General features: G+C 38.5%; 1 protein-coding gene across 1 annotated transcript; it reads right to left on the bottom strand.

Annotated features, from left to right (window-relative positions):
- Positions 1 to 2690: 2690 nt before the first annotated feature.
- Positions 2691 to 20011, bottom strand: DEPDC7 (DEP domain containing 7). Its single transcript, XM_058688571.1, has 9 exons — positions 19904 to 20011; positions 10609 to 10999; positions 8664 to 8791; positions 7641 to 7830; positions 5222 to 5433; positions 4065 to 4207; positions 3753 to 3878; positions 3562 to 3640; positions 2691 to 3017 (listed from the first exon to the last, which is right to left on the bottom strand). Exons 1-9 carry the CDS (start codon positions 19974 to 19976, stop codon positions 2824 to 2826), a joined length of 1536 nt encoding a protein of 511 aa, XP_058544554.1. The 5' UTR covers positions 19977 to 20011; the 3' UTR covers positions 2691 to 2823.
- Between the last annotated feature and the right edge of the window lie 2913 nt (positions 20012 to 22924).

Genomic DNA, 22924 nt, shown 5'->3' with positions numbered 1-22924 from the left:
CCTAGGGAGACCCACCCTCTATGTCCACACACCTAGTGAGAATCCACTACCTTCTTTTAAGGATTAATATACAGTTTTCACTTGTGGAGGGGATGTTGTTACACTATCAAAACTATTGATTTGACTTGCAGTGGCTTACTTGTAATCTTCTGATATATTTGGTTTCCTTTAAATATTAAAAACAGGGGCGCCTGGGTGGCTCAGTCGGTTAAGCGTCCGACCTCGGCTCAGGTCATGATCTCACGGTCCGTGGGTTCGAGCCCCGTGTCGGGCTCTGTGCTGACAGCTCAGAGCCTGGAGCCTGTTTCAGATTCTGTGTCTCCTCTCTGTGACCCTCCCCCGTTCATGCTCTGTCTCTCTCTGTCTCAAAAATAAATAAACATTAAAAAAATTAAAAAAATATATTAAAAACATACTGACACCTTCTGTGATTTTTTGGGTTGCAAGGACTGGAAACTCAAATTACCTCAAAATAAAGGGAGTTCACTGAAAGGCCACTTATGGTTTTGAAGAAGAAGCTGGCAGCTGTTCTAGAAATCAGTACTATCCTATCAACTCCCCTAGACACAAAGGATCACTCTCATCATACCTCTGCTCCTCACTGCAGTCTCCTGTACTCCCTTCATAAAACAGACTAGCTTACTTTAATTGTTGCTCCCTAATTTGGATTTCTCTATACAGAATTTCACTGCCCAAGCTGATTTTTATGCAAACTCAAGTCATTTGCCTATAGGTAAGCTGTCGATCAGTGCTTAGCCCTCTTCTACCCAGCTAGGGTAGTGGTAAAGCTCAGTTTCCTAGGCATCAGGTTGTGTAAGTGAGGATGGGTTCCCAAGAGGTTATCCTGGATGAATAAATGAGGGCACATAGCAAACAACATACAGTTCTAGTGGTACAGGAGGGCTGCCCACAGTATTCAGGGTAGCACAGAACCCACAGTTTAATAAAACTTTGACCATGCAGTAAACATGACCAATTTTTCTTAAAACCTTATTCTATTCTTGCTTATGAAGGTTGAGGTAAATTGTGGTCTTGCTAGATTTTCCATGGAATTATCATCCCATTAGAATGCTGCTGCTTCTAGGACCACGACTATAACTAGGAAGTTCTGCCTTCCCCTGAAAGAGAGATGGTAGTTTTGTTTGCCAAATAATCATTACGTGCAAAGGTTGCAAGTCAGTACACACAGTTTTGCTCTGTACTAATGTACAGAGTCTCTAGATTAGTGGTTCTCAACCCTGACTACACCTTAGAATCTCCTGGGGGGGCAGGCAGGAGTTCTAAAACTATCATCTGAAACTCCAGGGGTGATGCCAGAGAAGAACTGCCAAGCTTTCCAGGTGATTCCAGTGTGCAGCCAGGTAAGAACCACCCCCACACTCCCCATATGGTCTCACTGCACTTTCAGTTTCTGAAAACTTCACACTTAAATCACAAACAAGCTTATCTTCTCTTTTTCACTACACTGTAAAGAGTTACCTTCCCTTCTTGCCTATGAAAACAAAGCCAAAAAACAAAAAACCTCACAAGGTTAGGGATCACAGGTACATTATAGAGTCCTCAACTTTCTCCCATTTAAAGACTAGTATCAGTTATAGGTTAGAAAATAAAAGATTGACATGCCAGCATATTGGCTCGTCATTTGAGCCTTTCCTACCTCTATTTTCCAAAAAAAAATTTAAGTAATCTCTATACCTAATGTGGGGTTCGAACCACAACCCTGAGATCAAGAGTTACACGCTCAGACTGAGCCAGCCAGGCACTCCTCCCTACCTCTCTTTAAATGTAGGCAGCAGTATTTCTAAGTAGATAAAATTTAGTTTCATTTTATTTAATGTTTATTTTTTACAGACAAGACAGAGTACAAGCAGGGGAGGGCAGAGGGAGACACAGAATCCGAAGCAGGCTCCAGGCCTCTGAGCTGTCAGCATAGAACCCAGCGCGAGGAGAAACGGAAAGATTCAAAAGAACATATAAATTAAGAGACTTACAAAGCTCATTAATCAATTGCAATTTATGGACTTTAATGGATCCCTATTTGAATAAACTGTCAAAATCATGTGAGATCAGAAAATGTGACTACTGAATGCATATTTGATGGTATTAAGGAATTGTGGGTTTGTGTGTATATAATAATGATACTGTGGTTAGTTTTTTTAATGTCCTGTTTTAGCTACACATTCTGAACTTTTATACATGAAATGGTATGTCTGAAGTTTGCTGGGGTGGGAGCAAAGAATGCATGGGGGTATAGATTAAATGAGATTGGCCATCAGTTGGCAATTGTTGAAACTGGATAATGAGTATGTGGAAGTTATTCTATTATTCCATTCTCCCCCATTTTTATATATGTTTGAAGTTTTCCACAATAAACTTAAAAAGATGAAGTTTTCAAAATCATTATTAGGACAGTTCAATTTCTGACTTGTCTACTGTTTGTGGTAATTACCAAATTCATTTTATCATAGCCTGAATTTCTATTTTATATCTTTAAGGAGTACCTTTCAAGGTAAAAACCACAGTCCTATTAACTGTTAATTAGACTTCCTTACTATTTAATACTGTTATGTAAACACTGCAATGTCATATCATTATATTCCTATGATGTTCTATAAAGTATTGGGCAGAGTAATTATAAATCAACTCACCCTAAACAGGTCAATACTTAACAGCAATACACCATCTAAGACTCAGTTTATACAAAAAACATTTTATTAAGTACAATTTCATATTTAGAACACCCAAGATTACAAATGTGATTAGGTATTTGGGATACATAATTTATTCTTAAAATACATAATTTATACACAGACATTAAAAAACTCAGTCTCCAAAATACTCAATAAAGATGTCTGGATGACACTTGTAGAACTGACCTAGCAATTTTTTCTTCTCTTTGGCAGATAGTTTTGAATCCTCATCAATAGTTTTTAGTAAATTCATTAGTTCATCCTTAGTTGTCTTCTGTGTATAGTCAGAATAATCACTTTGATCAATTCTCTGGCAATATATATATCCTTCAAGTTTAAAAGTAAAAAGTTCAATTAATGAATCTATTCCTCAGATTTAACTAAAAAAATAATATTTTCACATTTCTATTTTTATTCCCCAGTTTTTAAAATGCAATGAAGATGCTAAGCACTGCTGACTTTCTAACCCTGGTTACTTTTTTTTTTTTTTTTTTAAGTTTATTTTTGAGAGAGAGAGAGAGAGAGAGCGAGCGAGCACAAGTCATGAAGGGGCAAGGAGACAGAGGCAGAGAATCCCAAGCAAGCTCCGTGCTGTCAGCACAGAGCCTGATACAGGGCTCGAACTCACAAACCACGAGATCATGACCCCAGCCTAAGTCAAGAGTAAGACGCTTGACTGACTGACTGAGCCACCCAGGCTCCCCAGGTCAAGTTACTTTTTGACATAAGGAGGGTCTCTGCCAAGTCTGGGTAACTCCAAGGAGTTTAAAGTTTAATTGAAATTAAAGTGCAACTACTTACAGCAAGACTTTCAAATAAATACTAGGAATTTAGCTTTGAAAGATCATGAAAATACTATTTCTCAGATTACCTGTATCTCTATTTGGATCTCTTCCTTTCTGAATGGCCATGAGCTTAACACTAACAATTTTATGTAGAGTTCCTGGAATCTTAAAAAAAAAAAAAAAAAAAAAAAGAGGAGGGACATGGGACATTATTCAAATGCATTGCAATCTAGTGATCTATTACATAAGCTCAATTTAACTACTTTCAGAATTTTACCTTAAAAACATCTTTTTGATGATCCATTAAAAAGAGTACCAGAAGATCAGTTTTGCCTTTGGATAAATTTTTATTGTCAACAATAGCTTTTGAGAATATCCTTTTCACAACCATTCGGTTGTCGCTCTATAAAAATAAAACAAAACACACCCAATAGTGTATATTTGAACTAAATTTAATATAAAAGGCAATATTAAGTATTAATAGCTATTCATTTCAGCATACTTGGTGCCAATGTAAAATAATCTGACATGTGCATCCTGTAAGTATTAAGGCTACTGAATGCAATTAACATTTAGACGCAAGACTTACTTCTTTCTGTAATTTAAATTCAGAAGGATGTGCTGCAACAGCCATGAAATACAGTAGTCTTCTAAATTCTTCTCTATTTTGGGAATCCAAAAGCTTTAGAAAGAGCTGAGTAGCTTCTAATGCTATTTCAGTCTTCCCATTCACTTCAGCCAAAAGAAAAAACGGCTTTTAATTTTGACCAAAAGGGACTATTAAAGGAACAAAATTCAAGTTAAAGCTTAAGTTAAACAGTAAACTTATTCAAAACTATTTTCAAAAGCAAAACAAAACAAAAAGACGAGGAATTACAATAAATGACCAATACCAACCTTCAAGACAGCCTGTTCTCAAATTGACAACTCATTCACTAAATCCTTGTCAAAATTAACAATCTTAGGGGGCGCCTGGGTGGCGCAGTCGGTTAAGCCTCCGACTTCAGCCAGGTCACGATCTCACGGTCCGTGAGTTCGAGCCCCGCGTCAGGCTCTGGGCTGATGGCTCGGAGCCTGGAGCCTGTTTCCGATTCTGTGTCTCCCTCTCTCTCTGCCCCTCCCCCGTTCATGCTTTGTCTCTCTCTGTCCCAAAAATAAATAAAAAACGTTGAAAAAAAAAAATTTAAAAAAAAAAAAAAAATTAACAATCTTAGGATGTTGTATCAAATTCTTGGCTTTGAAAATAAATTCCCAGCCTGCTTTTCATTAATTCAATACATTTCAAGTGTACACTATGTGTAAAGTACTGATGTATCCAACTCTACCTGAGAAAAATAGACAGGATTCTCTGAAACCCCCGATTTGTTTTCAACAAACCATGAGGAACAGTCTGGCTCATTGGTAGAGGGACAGAGTGTCTGCCATTTTGAAGAGAATGGAGTGGGAAGAGTGGTGATGTTGGTGTGCTTTCTACAGAAGAGAACTACCACGCTGTACTTATTAAACTTCCAGTGAATGAGGGTAGCATTCTCCTGTGCCAACAGAAGTTCCTGCGTAACTTTACAGCTTATTAAAGCCTCTTTCCAAATCAGCCCTAGAAGTTTTGGAATAAACATACTTTCCATGGATTAATCCAGATCCACTCCCAGCTTGAAGTAGTGCCATTTTGGTTAATTCTGAGGATAATTAACTTCTTCCTGTTTTTTCCAAAAGACACATTCCAGGATCCAGTAAGCTCTTACTTACCTAAGAGTTCTGCAATGCCATTATGAACATCAGATAAATGATTTAACAGAGGTTCCCTACTACTGTAATATTTGCCAATGGCATCAAACAGAAGTTCTTTCACTAGGTCTATCCTATCTGGTTGCTCAGGAAAGTTTCTGCTTATGTCCACCACCATCTGATCAGGAAGGTATTCTAAGCAGTCAGTTGCTGCAGACAGCCATTCATCTTCCCTATGGGGAAAAAAGAATTATTTTATTTTAAAAAGCAAAAAAGCAACAAATGTACACACAGTACTGACTACCTATCTCAAGTCTGCCATGAAGATAGATTTCTATACCCTTAAAGATACATGTAATTCTTTTTAAAATATTGGTAGATCATGTATCACAGACCAAAAGCTTGGCTTAATAGGTCTTCTCTCTTTTTCTTTTTTTTTTTTTTGAAGGGAAAACAGAAGCTATCCACTACAATACAAACTAAGAAGGACATCAAAATTCAAAGTCTACTCTTGAAATTTATGACAGAGGCCCAGAAACTCTGAGTTACATGCTCAGGGTCCCACGGCTCTGTGTGTGATCAATCATCTCACACCTTGGCTAGGAGAGAATAGAGGAAGATAAGGTAGGGTTTCAAAATAATTAAATATTAATTTCTACTTCTAATAAAATGCCAGCTGGGTAACTTCAGAAAAATGCTACAGTTCAAAAAATAGAATGAATAGCTTTTAATATTCAACTTGTTAATGTACATATGTATTTTATATACAGTTTTTAAAAAATCATGCACTCCACTGCCATGAACTCAGGACAACTAATTCTGTCACCACTCAGGTGCACTATATCGGACAGGTCATGTCACCCTTCTGGGCATCAGCTTCATCAAGTTAATGGTAAGATGCAGCTAGATGATCTTTAAGGTCATTTTTTTTTTTTTTTAATGTTTATTTTTGAGAGAGAGAGAGAGAGAGAGAGAGAGAGCGCGCGCAGGGGAGGGGCAGAGAGAGAGGGAGACAATCCCAGGCAGGCTCCATGCTGTCAGCACAGATCCTGACGTGGGGCTTGAACCCATGAACCATGAGATCATGACCTGAGCCGAAACCAAGAGTTGGACGCTTAACCAACTGAGCCACCCAGGCGCCCCTTTAAGGTAATTTTTAACACAGTTTCTAACTCTGTATTTAAAATTTAAGGTAATTATAAAATGTTTTCAGGGGCACTTGGGTAGCTCAGTTGGTTAAGCAGCTGACTCTTGATTTTGGCTCAGGTCATGATCTCACACTGACAGTGTGGAGCCTGCTTGGGATTCTCTCTCTCCCCCTCTGTCCCACGTGCTCGCTCTCTCCCAAAATAAAATAAAATAAAAAATGTTTTCATGTTACTTTAGATTGTAGAAATAGGATTTAAATTCTTTTTTTTTTTAAAGAATTATGTAGGATTTAATCTTTTTTAACTCTAAAATTCTTATTGATTAATAAGCCTCCTATTGTATACACAGAGTCAATAACTAGTATGTTGGGATTAACTGCTTTTTGCATAAGGTTTTAAACTACCTTTTGACATTCAATTGTTAATAGTTCATTGGACTGTAGAACTTATGAAGTACTGAAAATGTAAGTTGCATTCCTTTGAAACATTTCTATCTCCCTAACTACTGAATGCTATCTGCTAAGGCAAAAATAATTAAAAATTAAATAAGCTATAAGAAACAAAAAAATACAAGATTTTAACGTGATAGTTTTACTTAGGAGAAGAGTTTCAAAGTTATAAGGAATACAGAACTCTTCCTTAAGGAAAAAAAAATCATATTTCCCTTAGCACCTGAAGTGAAGCCTTCATACCTTAAGATTTATATTTGGAAGAATGATGGTCAGATATGAGAACAAGAGTTACTTTCATTATATTTCTTTAACAAAACAATTAAAAATACATATTCAAGATATTCTGGAGAAGTATAAAAATATAGGTAGGCAAAGGATTCTGAGAATTTGCCAAATCTGTTAATTTTGTTCCAAGCCCTTTGAAGACCAGAGAGCCCTACATTTAAAAAATTTTTTTTATACTGTGTTATTCCATTTATTTTTTTTCCTTTTATTTTTTCCTAATATGAAACTTATTGTCAAATTGGTTTCCATACAACCCCCAGTGCTGCCCTACATTTTAACAGAGAGAAGATGGAACATAATCATCTTCTTCACTTGATGTGCAAGTGAAGGTATGTGTGAAACAAAAATGAATATAAAAAATATTGAAAATTAAATCTGTTTCTAATTTTGACCAAGGTAATTTTGTTCTTCACTTTCCCAAGTACTGATAATTATCAATTGACTAATGCATCTCTCTGATCCTGTGGACAGAACTCAAAGGATTATCTTCAAACCATTATCTATAATCTTCCTAAAAACACACTCAAATTATTAGATGGATGTATTTCCACATACTGAGAGTCACTATAAGCCTTGAGAATCCCTCGATCCAGATAGTTACTGTTGTTGATCAAGTCAGGTTGCCTCTTAGGCTGAGGAACTTTAGATACAACCTCTTGCTGTTTGAGTAAAGAGTCAAGAAGTGGAAGGTCTACAAGCTGCAGCAGACGTCCAATTGTTTCTTCTTGCCATACTTCATTAATAACTACACAGGAAAAATGACAAGGTAAAAAGTAACAATATTTATTAAATGCTCACCACAGTATTTGTCTAGGCAAGTCTAAGGTAGAAGTTTGTGGCAAAAAAAAAAAAAAAAAAAAAAAAAAAAGGAAAGGGAAAAAAGTCAATCTTATGAAGTGGTTTCTTATGAAAAAATAAAAACAATTCAAGATTTGTTTAAAGTGTAGGAGAACAGACTTGGACAACAGGAATTCTTTTCATTCTTGTACTGTAAAAAGCAATATGGCAGAGATAAGAGATCAAGTCATATAACATGTTAATAAGGACTTTGGAAGAAAGAATGATTCATTATTCAATCTGAAAACTGGTTTGAAACTATTGGCTGCAGATTATTCCACTCAGGGTTTCCACAACTAGGATGGGGGAGGGAAGGTGGAAATCGGTCATGAGTCTACAATCCTTTGCCAAAGACCAGGAAGAACATAAGAGTTCTGTTAATGTTAAACATTAATAATGTAATTTTCAAAATTTTATTTAGCCTAATAAAATGTTAGAGAAAGAAATATCTGAGAGCATATTTTAAATAAATAAAAATCTGCACGCAAAACACTGCAGATTTGAACCTCTGCCAGCTGATAGGACAAAAGTCAGTGTTCAAGAATTGCAACACTGATCTATTTGTTAAAGATAATAGACCTCTGTTAAAACTTAATATAAACAGCTTTAATACACAGTGTGCTCTTTCTCTGTGGTTTGAATATTTAAATTCTAATAAAGGTTAAGACTGAAAAGTTTTAAATAACTAACTTTATCTGAAGTTGGTCTTCTGTATTTCTTGCTTGTATCATCTTTACTTACCTTGTGGAGACAAGGTTGTAGACATGTTTATGTGAGGGTAGTTAGCAGGCTTTAAACTCAGATTTTCCCAGAGATCCTCTAAACTTGCCGATTTGGAATCAGACGACTTAAATAATGCATCTGAATACCTAAAATGAATTTTTTTAAATTAATGTTTAGTAGTAAGCCCAGAGAAATATCTTACTGTTAGAAAGCTAAGAGTTTCTACAAAGTTTATTTAGTTCAGAACAAAAACAAAACAAATGCAAATTCTAACAACAGAATACAAAAACATGCACCTTCTTTCTCAAGTCTAAATATACACACTCTAAATTCTCCTTTGAACATTTAGATTTTTAAAAAAAATTTTTTTTTACATTTTATTTTTGATAGAGAGAGACAGAGCACAAGTGGGGGAGGGGCAGAGAGAGACGGAGACACAGAATCCAAAGCAGGCTCCAGGCTCTGAGCTGTCAGCACAGAGCCCGACATGGGGCTGGAACTCACAAACCGCGAGATCATGACCTGAGCCGAAGTCGGACGCTTAACCAACTGAGCCACCCAGGCACCCCTGAACATTTAGATTTAAGTAATTTGATGATTAAAATTTTGGTCTCCTATTTTAGAACGTAATCAAACTTTATTATGCTGTTTTTTATCAGTTATGTCTATTTCTGGGGTGGATAGTGCTCATCATTTTCCAAATACAGAGCTGATAATCCTTTACCCACAATTCTCAAACCCAAAAAGCTGTGAAAAATCTAAAGTTTATTCAGAACTCATATGATGGCAAAAGCTAACCTGAGACTATCATAGCCTTTCCTTCTCCCAGTTAGAGGAGTATTTTGTTTACTGAAGAAATACTAATACGTTCGGTTACCAGATGCTGCCCAGGATCCCTCCAGGACTGTTATCAAACATATGGTCTATATACAAAAGTATCTTTTTAAGATCTCCAAAGCTCCAAATTGCTAAATGCATATAGCCCCAAAGGTTTCAGATAAAGTATGTGGACCTGTATCTGGAAAGCAGGGATTTTGCCCTATCTCACCCTCATATCTCCTTCCTATATTTAGAGGTAATTTTATCATCTTTTAAATATAAAGTTTTGAAAGTTAATACATTAAAATATTTGATACACTAAAGACATTAAAAATACACAATATCTGATACACAATACACTAAAAATAATTGAAAGTCGGGAAGACTAAAACTCTTTGGGTCAGATCTGAATTATAAGGCTTCAGTTGCATGGTCCCCTCTACACAGTTTAGCTCAAGGAAATAAAAGGGAAACATTTTACTTCATGACAAATAAGTTAATTATGTACTTATCACATTCATCCATTTCAGTCACTGGGTTCTACAATTCTGTCCCCCAGTCTCCCTTTAATTGATTCCCTCTTCACCACAATCCCCACTTCACCACCGTCTATAGACTGCAATAGATTCCTAACTAGCTCTCCCCATTAGGATGTCCAGATGGCCACCAGGATGACCTTTCTAAAATATAATGTCATTTTTTTGTGGCCTCCCCAACATCTGTATGATCGATTGCAAACTCAAGTCATATGAAACTCTCCGCACTATGGGTCCCACATGCCTTTCATACTTCACATCTGCCATTTCCTAGATTCTAGTGATAACTTCCCTGCCCACCTTCACATTTTCTGTTCTCATACCACTTTGTGCATAAACTAACATACTTTTACGCTATAATTGTAACTTGAAGCAGAAAAAATCAAAGTTTGTTGATTGTTTCTGCTAAATATAAAATATGAACAAGCAAGAATTCCAGGAGATACTGAATAAACAAAAGTTCACTGTATTTTATCAAATTTACCCACAGACCCAGATTTTAGCCTCATTTACGGTTTCCAAAATAATATAAAATCATTCAGCCTGTTGCTAAAAAGTAGATGATATCCTGCCAATACCCCCAGGATAATCTAACATTATATACTAACCTGGAAGGTGAACATAGTTTATTCTCTTTGCCTAATTGACTGTCTTGGTTAGGTATGGTTGTGAATCTATAAAGGCTGCAACTACTATCTTCAAATGTAGGTTTTTTATCTTTTCCAAAGACTTTGGTTGGAACTGCTTCAAATACTTTGTAGTCCATAAGTGCTTGACACACTCTTACCACTTTGGCCCGAGGAATATCTACATCACCAAAATATTTATTCTGAATTAGGTGAGAAAAAATGACATCCACAGCTTCTGAACCAACAAAGCAGTCATTGTGTCTTTTTAAATGGTGTCTTCGTTTTTTCACCTCCACCTGTGTTTGAAGAGTGTTTATAATGCTGCTCCACACATAGGTGGCTCCGAATGGTTTCTGGGCCACGCTGAAACCTGGAGTGGGAAAAACGCAGAGTAACCTTGTTCATTTATAATAAGGTCTAAGCAATCCTTAAACAAAAAATAGCCATTTCAGGGTCACCTGGGTGGCTCAGTCGGTTAAACGTCCGACTTCAGCTCAGGTCATGATCATGCTGTCCGTGGGTTCGAGCCCTGTGTCAGGCTCTTTGCTGACAGCTCAGAGCCTGGAGCCTGCTTCAGATTCTGTGTCTCCCTCTCTCTCTCTGCCCCTCCCACGCTCATGCTCTGTCTCTCTCTGTCAAAAATAAACATTAAAAAAAAAATTTTTTTTAATAAAAAAAAATAAACATTAAAAAAAAAAAGGAGCCATTTCAGGGGAGCCTGGGTGGCTCAGTCGGTTAAACATCCAACTCTTGGTTTCAGCTCAAGTAATGATCTCACGGGTTCGTGAGTTCAAGCTCCACGTCAGGCTCTGCGCTGGTGGCATGGAGCCTGCCTGGGATATTCTCTCTCTCTCTCTCTCTCTCTCTCTCTCTCTGCCCCTCCCTCTCTTCCCTCTCTCAAAAATAAGTAAAATAAACTTTAAAAAAGTAGCAATTTCCAAAGTTATTACTAAGGAACAATTATGAGGTCAGCTTATTACTGAAATTTTAATTAGTAGCAACTCATTTAAAATGTAGTGCCTACTATATGCTGAACGCTGTCCTACATGCTAGGATACAAAGGTGAGGAAAATCAAATCCCTGTTTACATGGACTTATACTTTGTGGGAAGATACAGACAATATGTACATGTTATATGAATGCTAACAAGAAAAAAAGCCTGGTGAGGAAAGAACACTATTTCAGATGGATGTCAGGAAAGATCTGACAAGGTGATTTCTGAGCAGAAGCTGGAGTAAAACCAGGAAGCAAGCTGTGGAGATATTTGGGGAAAGAGAACAGAAAGAGCAAAGGCTCTAGAAACCGAGCGTGTTTGGCCAGGAGAGGAGGAACAAGGCCAGCATGCCCAAGGTGGGTAGCCAGGGAAAGAACAGTAGGAAATGAGATCAGAGGAGAGTGGAAATGGTCTTTGGGGTGGGGTATCAAGTAGGACCTTGTGGCAGTTACCAATTATGTGTAAGGAACTCTATTAAGTGCCTTATGAATTACATTACAACATTAGCAACCGTATGAGGTAGATATAATCTTAGAGAAGCAAAATAGATTCGCAGAGGTTAAATGTAACTTCCAAACATTATACTGTAAGAGATGGTATTGGAATTTGGTTCATGGTCTATATGATTTTAAAGCACTTATCAGTAAATAGATGTATAATTATAGACATACATACACACAGCAGTTGGAATAAACTAATATTTTTTTTTATAAATTTTTTTGAACGTTTATTTATTTTTGAGACAGAGAGAGACAGAGCATGAACGGGGGAGGGGCAGAGAGAGAGGGAGACACAGAATCAGAAGCAGGCTCCAGGCTCTGAGCCATCAGCCCAGAGCCCGACTCGGGGCTCGAACTCACGGACTGTGAGTTCATGACCTGAGCCGAAGTCGGACGCTTAACCGACTAAGCCACCCAGGCGCCCCTAAACTAATATTTTTAAAGCTTCCTACTATGCAGGCTTAGGAGTTAAGCACTTTGTAACAGGGAAAACTGGTTCCTGCCTGATAGGAGCTTACAACCTACCACAAAGATAGGAAAAGCACAGAGATAAAGCAAGGTTTCAGCAAGACAGGAAACAGAAAACATGCTTTCAAAGATTTATCATGTTTTTCCTGATTTTAATAAACTGATATTTGGCAAAACTACAAAGAAAAGGAGAAACAATAAAAAGGAAAACACAGACCTTCGTTTAATAAGCTGATGGAACAGAGTCTAGCTAATCATAAACTTGGTGGCTGGGTGGCTTGCTCTCTTTTTATATAAACACAGACTGTGCCTTTTTATGTGTTACAATTTTCAATGATGCTCTGAATATTCAGTGGTTCTAATTTTTAAGCCTCTATTTTTGTTAAGTGGATCACTTCCTTTATTTTTAGGATTCTCTGACAGAGAAGTTGAAAACTTACTACTTCCCTTAAGGTCATGTAAAAAGGAAAACTCTGTATCACTACAACTCTAAGGAATAAGAGAATTATAATTACAGAAACTGCTACCTGAAATTATCTTCCTGCATGTTTAGATAAAATAGAAGGTATAAGATGAAAGCAAAGATAAGTTCCTGAAAGACATTAAAACTCCACTTAATGCACTAGGGTCATAAATTTTAAGTGGGTCATCTGGAATTTGTCTTTTGTATTATAATACATAAAAGAACCACAGTGAACCATCACACTGTATCCACTTGCAGTGCCATTTTGTAGCTACTAGAAATTTGAACATCTTCACTATTTAAGTTACTAACATACACACAAAGCCCTTTACTGTTTATTTGTATATTTCCAATACCAAAAGTAGATGGGTAATTCAACTATCTACCAATTACTTTAATGTTCATTTAAAATAATCAGCAATACTGTTTTTATATTTTAAAATTCAAGATACTTCAGAGGAGCGCCTGGGTGGCTCAGTCGGTTAAGTATCCCACTCTTGATTTCCGCTTAGGTCATGATCTCACAGTCATGAGATCAAGCCCCAAGTTGGTCGGGCTCCACATTCAGTGTGGAGCCTGTTTGGGATTCCCTTTCCTCTCTCTCTGCCCCTTCCATGCTTGCGCGTGCACTCTCTCTCTCAAAAACAAACATTTAAAAAATAATAAAAATAAAAACAAAATTCAAGGGGTACCTGAGTAGCTCAGTTGGTTAAGCGTCTGACTTCAGCTCAGGTCATGACCTCACAGTTTATGGGTTCGAGCCCCACACTGGGCTCCGTGCTGACATTTCAGAGCCTGGAGCCTGCTTCAGATTCTGTGTCTCCCCTTCCCCCTTCTGCCCCTCCCCCGTTTGTGCTTGCTCTCAAAAATAAACAAAGATTTAAAAAATATTTAAAAACAGTAGTCATTAAATAAATACAGTATTCATTAGTCCTAAAATAGAGGATATCATAAATTCCATAATATATACTAGTCACAGTATGCAGGAGTAGGACAGGAAAGGAAAATAAGATTTGAACTTGTAGAGATCAGAGTGCTTTTCAAGTAGATTGAAATAGACTTCTGGGTAATAATGTTAAATCTGAAACACATCAGTCTTAACAGTTGAACTACAAGTAGGTAAGTATACAAATCCTAAAAAATAAGGCTGAGTCACTAATTTGAGATCAACAAGACCACAGAATGGAGTGGGAGGGAGGGGACACTCAGTTTCAGCGACATGGAAAAGGCTAATCTTCAACCGGGGAGTTAAGAATAAATTTCCCCATATTAACTTGCTGCTTAAATATGGGAAATCAGGAAGTTTTGCAGGTTGGATAACACAGTATAAAAGATTAAAGAACAGGTTAGAGCAGGATACTAGGCACCTATGAACCACACAATGTTTCCAGAGTCCTCCAGGCATGATACAATTCAGCCCTTTCAGGTCCCCTCTGTTCTCACTGACCATTAATTCCCTACCATTGCATCCTGGGATATTTCCCCTCAAGCATCACCACCCACAGACCCAAAGTAGCTCATGTTCATACAGATACTTTAATACATAATATACCCTGGACTTGACAAGTAAATGTGCCAAAACCCACACCAGGATAACCTGTTTTGTTAATGCTGACTTCACCAGTTGAACACAGGTCCCCCACATGCTGGTTTGAAACTTATTTATCATCATCTAAGAGCTGAAATGAATATTGGTATAGCAGACCATGGCCCAGTAAGACAAATTACTGCAACTTCCAACCAGAATTCAAGAGACCAGAAGTATACAATGAATGCTTTGTAAATCTAGCAATCAGAATTACAGCCTGTCTCCAGCCCTCACTAGCATATGAGCTAGACATTTCTTTAAAATTCATCACTATCTGCATCCTTGAAACTTCCTTATTTAATTTAAATTTGGTCAAGCATGTTCTAAAAGCATCATGACCAAAGGATCAAAGAGTCTAGAGATCAGCTGTGATAACCTTGGATAAGAGAGTTAACCTCTATAGGTCGGTTTCTTCATTTACTGATACAAGAGTGGAACACTGTGTTTAAGGTTAGTTTCCAGTCTCAACTGCTGAATATAGGATTTGAGAGATTGAAATTCTACCCCATCTCCACTTAGATATGGACATTGAACACAACATAAAATATGGTAAGAAATGAAGCATAGGAACAAATGTGACCTTATCAGATACAAAGCTTTTTGGAAGATGTCTGAGCCTAATAAGAGGCTCAGAAATTGTTTTAAACTAGATATATAATATACTATACATACTCTTAAGCACTATATAAATCTAGACTAGTTAACATTCACTTTTCAAGCAGATTCATTTTTGTTTGAAAATAGTTATTTTTCAAAGGCAAAGACCTGTTCTTTGCATGTATTTGAAATCTACCCAAAAGAATTTACCAAGACTAAAAAAGTTAAATTTCTAATATTGAACTCTGATATGTTTGTAATACTACTGATAATCATCTTCATTTCTATAAATATACACTAAATAAACAAGTTGTTACAATAATTCCCTAAAAATCAAGCCATAAGGCAGATACGTCAAGAAATTACATTTACTCAAAAGTCACAAAGGGATAATCAGCTTCAACCACGATCTGTGCAGCACCTCTACCATGGCCCTGCTTGTGTTGTTTAAAGGCAAAAACAAATTCTATCATCACTTCAAATTCGAAGGATTACTGAACTCCGTAGAAGATCAATATATACATTACAAAACTGGATCCTGATGCAAGGTAAACACAATTATGAAAACATGCTTTAAAAATTTTTTTTATGTTTATTTATTTTTGAGAGACAATGACACAGAGGGAGCACAAGAGAGCAGGGGCAGAATACCCAGGCTTTAGGCTCCACAGTCAGTGCAGAGCCAACTGGGGGCTCAAACCCATAAACCACGAGGTTATCACCTGAGCAGAAATCTGACACTTAACCAACTGAGCCACCCAGGTACCCCCCAAAACATGCTACTTCTAAATTAACATGTAACGATCTCGTTTTATTCCTAGGCATTAGACTGTCCCCACCCCACAGGGAAACAAAACAAAACAAAACAAAACAAAACAAAACAATTCAGATAGCTCATGTTAGGCAATTTTCCACAAACTTGAACAGTGAAAAGTAAGTGCCTTATTTTTTTTTCAAATGTCCTTATAGTTTGCAAAAGTTTAAATTATTTAATTGCCTTATAAACTGCCTCACAAAATACATTTGGTTATTCAATACTTGTAGATGATTGCCAACTACTAAAAACTTTGAAAAGAGAGTTAATGCTGTGGTTCTTAGTGGATGATTTTACCCCAACTGGATACTTGGCAATGTCTGGAGCCATTCTTGGTTGTCACAAGCAAAGGAGGGGTTGGTGCTACTGGCATTTAGTGAGTAGAGGGCCTAGGGACACTGCTAAACACAGGCCAACCCCCACAACAAAGAAAATGTCAATAGTGCCCAAAGTTCAGAAACTGTGGGTTAAGTGAACACTAGTTACACATGAAAACCTGTGTTAATGCAGGACGTACAGTCCTCCTTTCTCTGGATACAAAGAGTAAGACAAAAGCATGAGTTTTGGAGTCCCAGATACCTGGGTTCTATTCTTGGCTCCATCATTTACTATAATGCAATCTTGGGCAAACAAGGTTATTTTTCTGTTGCAAAAGAGACCTAGTTGCACTGATCTCTGTTACCATCAGGATCATAGGAGACAATATGTCAATACCCAGCATGTAACAGATGTATATTTCAAAACAAAGTGGGAAACGGTTACTTACAATCTAGAAGAGCCTAAGGACTCAATGTAATGGAAAAACCTGATTGGGATCCCTGAACAGAGAAAGAACCATAAGCAAAAATTAAGGAACTCTAAATAAAGTATGGGCTTCAGTTAATAATAAGAATGCATTAACACTCGTTCATTAATTGCAACAAATATACAATTCTAATATAAGATGTTAATAGTAAGGGAAAATGAGTAAAGAGCATATGGGAACTCTATATACTAACTTCGTGACTTTTTTGTAAATTAAGTCTATTCTAAAATTTAAAAAATTTAAAAAGTAAAAAAGGAAGGTATCTTTCTTCTTCCTTCCTCTGAACTAAGGGGACAGAGTTCCTACCTTCAAAGAGTTTATCCCTTACCTATTCACCTCACCTGATGATGTCAAGCTCCAAACAGTATTCAATAAATAAAGACTGTTAGCAGATAAGGCAAGATGTGTCACATACCAGAAGATTTAACTCTTCATCAGAAAATAATATGTAAATCCTAAGTCATTTAGGATTTAAGATAATGTTAAGAATTTTTTCAGGAGGTTTTAAAACATTACAGAGGGGGCGCCTGGGTGGCTCAGTCGGTTGAGCGCCGACTTCGGCTCAGGTCACGATCTCGCGGTCCGTGAGTTCGAGCCCCGCATCGGGCCCCTGTGCTGACAGCTCAGAGCCCGGAGCCTGTTTCGGATTCTGTGTCTCCCTCTCTCTGACCCTCCCCCATTCATGCTCTGTCTCTCTCTGTCTCAAAAATAAATAAACGTTAAAAAAAAAATTTAAAAAAAAAAATAAATAAAAAAAATAAAAAAAAAAACATTACAGAGTTTTCAAGACAAAGGAAAAGAACTACATCTATTGGACATTAACCAAAGCCTTATGAAAATAGATAAATGTAGACAACCGAGTTTGGGGTATTAAAATAGGCAGCTGTAACTAAGTGGGAAAAGCCTGCTGCTATACACTGATACCAATATACAACATTTTTACTGCATATTGGTTTTGATAGTTCAAAGTTTGTTTTCCTCTTATTTAGTATTAGAGATGTCATGCTGAAGACAGAGACTGCCTCTAAGAAGGTTGCAAGCAGGTAAAGAATGTAAAAGAAATCTCTTCTAATAAGAACAATTTTAAAATACGTTAAAAGAACTATCAATACAAGTAGGCACTGGCCCCTACTTTAATTCACACAGATTAATGAGATAGCATATGGGAAGTACTTTGAGCTCCCTGGAAAAGTGATACCTGGTGAATTCAGAGAATTGGGTTACAGTATAAAAGGAAAACAGGATAACATACCACTTTCTTATTTGTCTGTATTAAAAGGCAAGTATCTTTAAGGTATGTCCTGAAGGTTAGCATATGGCATTTATTTCTTCTACCTAAACCAGGTCCCTGGTTGTTACAGCCCCTTTAAGGTGTGGAAGAGTTACTAATAGGTAGAGAACTAAGAGTAGAAAGCTGCTTGCCTGAGCATACAGAAAGGAAATAGCAAGGAACCAAGAAGCACAGGCTCCTATTACTGTGTTCCCTGGGACTGTGACAAGGCAACTAAAGGGTGGAAGAGGGATTAACAAATGCTAACAGGTAGGGTTCCAACCCTAGCAAGCAAAACAGATGAGAAAAGGCAGTGGGCTTTTCTCTGCCCACTGTGCTGCTGTGCAGGACACTGGTCTTTTCCATGTGTTCAAATCTGCTAACCAGCCCTTTAGCTCTTCCCTCTGAAAGTCATCTACTTAATTTTGAATACTTGTTCACTTATGCCATCTAAGAACCTGTTCACAAATGCCCAAAGCTCAGAACTGGTATTTCAGCTGTTAGAGAAGACAGGGTGCCATGTTTTTAATCATGTAAAATTTGGCAATTTCTTTCTCTCAGAAAGTAAGCCTAAAGATTTCCCAAGTCTGTTTCCAATACGATTTGATTTTGAATTCTCAAGTGATGAATATAAAACAACTCTTTTCACAATGTAAAACACAGAGAAATTCTGAATGTAGCCATCATATGCTTATCTGAATCCTTTAAATTGGGGAATAAGGTCAGTATTATTCCTAAAGTAGTTCTCATCACAATTTATCATTAGAATTTTGAAGATTAAAAGGGGCATTAGTCATTATAAGTCAAACACAAGACTGGAGCCACTGAGATGCACCTATCTGACCTAAGTCAATTCACTGACTACTGTCACCTTGAGGAAGGAGCCAGTTTCACTGGTTGGTATTTTCCAAAGGAAAAGTTTTTGTCAGATAGGGAACCAATTTGTAGAACACCCTACAGAGCAGATGCAGAAGAGGGTAGGGGTGTAACTTCTCTAGAAAGTAAAAAAAAAAAAAAAAGAGCCAAGTGTTCTCTGGATAGTTTGTTGTGGTTTGTTTGTTTACTGAGTTGTAATATGCTAAGATCAGATTTTTAGAACTTATCATCCATTCCATTCATTTGTTTGGACATTCAAAGAAAGTAAGAGGCTAAGCAAACTACTCTCAAAGCCAAGCCACGATTAAGCTGGTGGCAGAAATTCATCAACGTCTCTCCTAATGTCATGTAGCCATCAAAAAAAGTTCAAAACTTCTATTCACTGAAATACTGCCTATCCAGAAAATTTAACGAACAAATATTTTTTTGCCAAGGTCCTGCCCGTTGAACAGAGCCCAGGAAGTCTGGAGAACAGAGCGGGCAAGAGAGGCGCTCGGTTCCTGGCCATACTGTGGAGCCGAGGCTTGTGGCTGAGACAGAAGGCAAAGAGCCATACAAGTCCAGATAAACTTTCTACGAGTAACGACGTGGAGCCTATCTGGAGACCTAGTGAGAGCGCCTGGCACGCAGCTGGCCACTGAAAAGCGCGCAACAAAGTTCAAGTTGGGGACTAAGTAGAAAGCTGGGCTGTGAGGACGGCAGGGTCGGCCGGCTACAGCCCACCCGCGAGAGAGGGAGCCAATTCGCCGACAAGCCTGGGCACTAGCCCGAGGGGGCACAGCTGCGTGGAGCCCGCTGGACCCGGCGGCGTGCCAGCCTCGCGCAAAAACCGCATCCTGAGCCCCCCCAGCCCACCCTGTGACCCCCACACGTCCCGGACAGGGGTCTTCATCACCTACCTGGAGGCTTCTGCGCTGGGCTGTGGAGAGCTGAACAGTTCAGAGCCGCCGCCTTCTCCCGCACCGTGGCCATGGCCGTAGCAGCCAGGCCACCAGCTCTTCCGATCGCTGCACGGCGAAGTGCGCGCCCGCGCCCCGGCCGCCAGTTAACTGGCCCGGGACGGGGCGGAGCTCCCGTCAGGCCCCGCCCCCTGCCAGGCCCGGCCCGCCTTGGCCGCTGCGCGCCGCTCGACACTGGTCACGTGCCTGCAGGAGCTGCGCGTAACCTGCAGCCCCGCGGGGGCGGAAAAGGTTCGGCCCCGGCCCCGGGCGCCCCACCGCACCCACCCCCGCCCCGGACTGCACCGTTGTGCTGGGTTGCGGGCGGTAGCCAAGTAGAGAGCATTTGTGTGTGGGAGCCGCGGATCGGCGCCGGCACTCCCATCCCACCGCCACTCAGCGTCGCCCCAGCAGGAGTTAGCCCACCTGGGTGCAAACCACGACACGCAGTTGATGAGCTCTGAGGCTTAGCAAGTTGCTTAATTGCTCTGTGCCTGAGTGCCCTCACCTGTGGCGTAGAGTTTTGTGAAGATTACACAAACTAATTCATGTTAAGAATTTTAGTACTTGGTCCTGAAACTTTAATGCTTAAAATTATGTCACGATGGTATTTGCGTCGAATTTTTCACGCATCCTTCTCTGAAAAATAACAAACAACAACAACAAAAACAAATCTTTATCTGGCCCAGGAGAGCAATGTTTAGAGGTCATGGTTAGGAGGGCATCTGGCTGGCCATGGAAAGAAAATCGGTGCCTCCTCCAAAGTAACTCTGGGTCAGGAGGATAGGGACAGAGTTTGCTATGAAAATGGAGTGAAGGCCAAAAAAGAAGGGAAGGGAGGGTTGTCAATGGGAAGTTGCAACTGGGGAATCCATGGGTGCCCTGCTGAGGTACTTCTGAAAGGGTGAAGGATCTAAGTAAGGGACCAATAATTCATTGCCAGATACATGCCTGGGTTTTTTTTGTTTTGTTTTGTTTTGTTTTGTTTTGTTTTTGCCCGAAATTTGGGTATTTTGTAATCATTTTAAAACTTTGGTACATATATAAAAAAAAAAAAAAACTTTGGTACATATAATAAATATCTCGTTAAGGAGGATACCTGTGTGATCAGGTTATAAGTTAGAATGCTTTTAGGTGTGAATTCATTACTTTGCTTATTGGAAGAAGCCCCTGCATGTGGTTTAGAGAATACAATTCTAAGAATATGGACATGTGGTTGTTTCAAAGAATACATACTTAAGAAGCTGTGACCCAGAATCCCAATTTAGTGCGTGGGGCAGGGGCAATCTGAAGATTTAGAAAAGGTTGCCAACTGGTTTCTCCTTTTTTTAATGTGCTCTCTCCCCCTGGTGGTAGTAAAACCTGGCCTCAGGTCTGTTCAAGCAATTTCCTCTGTAATTTCTCAGTTGGTTCCTGCTGGCAGAGATAAGATACAATTTAGGACCTGTTTCAGGCATTCAACAGACCAGTTAGCTTTAGCTTGTCCCAGGCTGCATAAATGAATAAAAATACACGTTCAGTTAAAAAAAATAAAATAAAATAAAAGGGGAGGTGGGGGTTGTGTGGCCTGGGTAGCTCAGTCAGTTAAGTGTCCAACTTTGGCTCAGGTCATGATGTCTGGGTCCATGAGTTCAAGCCCAGCTCTGTGCTGACAGCTCAGAACCTGAAGACTGCTTCAGATTCTGTGTCTCCCTCTCTCCCTTCCCCTCCCCTGCTTTCTCTCTCTCTCAAAAAAAATAAACATTAAAAAAATACACGTTCAGGGTCACCTGCGTGGCTCAGTGTGCTGAGGGTCCAACTTCAGCTCAAGTCATGATCTCACCTTCACCGTTCATGAGTTCAGGCCCAGCATCGAGCTCTGTCCTGTCAGCATGAGCCTGCTTCGGATCCTCTGTTCCCCCCTCTCCTCCTGCCTGCACCTCCCGGACTCATGCTCTCTCTCCCCAAAATGGATAAACATTAAAAAAAAAAAGTTCATCCTCATTGCTTGGGAGAGAAAAAGCTCATACTATTTTTGAAAACAAATCTTGACAAACACTAGTATTGGGTCTTTTGAAAAAGTCAGGTGACCTTAATGATGATTTTGATAATTTATATAACATTTCAAATAATTTTTACCAGTTTGTGCTTTATTTGTTTATCTCACCTGAAATGCTGTATTTCTTTTTCCTGACCTAACCACATTCTATGCACCCTGGAGGCCTAACTCAAATCCCACCATCTTCACTGGACAGATTGTACTCTGATGTATTTCTTTTCTGACCACCAATGGCACTTACCAAGTACGTTATTATTTAGTGCTCCCTCCCCCAGCTTGAACAGATCTTACCTAATTATTTAAGCATACACACATTGATTGCCTAACAAAATTGGAAAATTGTCAAGGGCAGAGAGCATTTTTTTTTCTCTATTTATTTATTTATTTATTTTTAAATTTACATCCAAGTTAGTTTGCATATAGTGCAATAATGATTTCAGGAGTAGATTCCAGTGATCCATCCCCTATGTATAACACCCATTGCTCATCCCAACAAGTGCCCTCCTTAATGCCCCTTACCCATTTAGCCCATCCCCCCATCCACAACCCCACCAGCAACCCTCAGTTTTGTTCTCTGTATTTGAGTCCCTTATGTTTTGTTCTCCTTCCTGTTTTTATATTATTTTTGCTTCCCTTCCCTTATGTTCATCTGTTTTGTATCTTAAATTCCACATATGAGTGAAGTCATATGATATTTGTCTTTCTCTGAATGACTAATTCCACTTAGCAGGCAGAGAGCATATTTTAACCTTACCGATTTCTTTTAGTATCTAGTGTTACACATATAATAGATCTCTTAATTATCCTTATCAAAATACAGTCTTAAAAAAAATCAGCTTTGCAACGTAAGTGTCCATCAATAGATGAGTGGATAGAGAGGATGTAATATATATATATATATATATATATATAATATATTTATAAATAATATATATTTTAATGTA

The sequence above is a fragment of the Neofelis nebulosa genome, chromosome 10 (assembly GCF_028018385.1).
Source record: "Neofelis nebulosa isolate mNeoNeb1 chromosome 10, mNeoNeb1.pri, whole genome shotgun sequence".
Classification (NCBI taxonomy): Eukaryota; Metazoa; Chordata; class Mammalia; order Carnivora; family Felidae; genus Neofelis; species Neofelis nebulosa.
The sequence above is the reverse complement of the archived record's forward strand: the minus strand, read 5'-3'. Positions and strand labels throughout refer to the sequence as shown.

Bases quoted from the DNA above. Each gene is read 5' to 3' on its own strand.
- DEPDC7 (XM_058688571.1), bottom strand. From the start codon at position 19,976: ATGGCCACGGTGCGGGAGAAGGCGGCGGCTCTGAACTGTTCAGCTCTC. The intron at 3,879-4,064 runs GTAAGTCTTGCG...TTATTTTTATAG, and splicing joins AATTTAAATTACAGAAAGAA to AGCGACAACCGAATGGTTGT. The intron at 3,018-3,561 runs GTAATCTGAGAA...TTAAACTTGAAG, and splicing joins AGATCCAAATAGAGATACAG to GATATATATATTGCCAGAGA.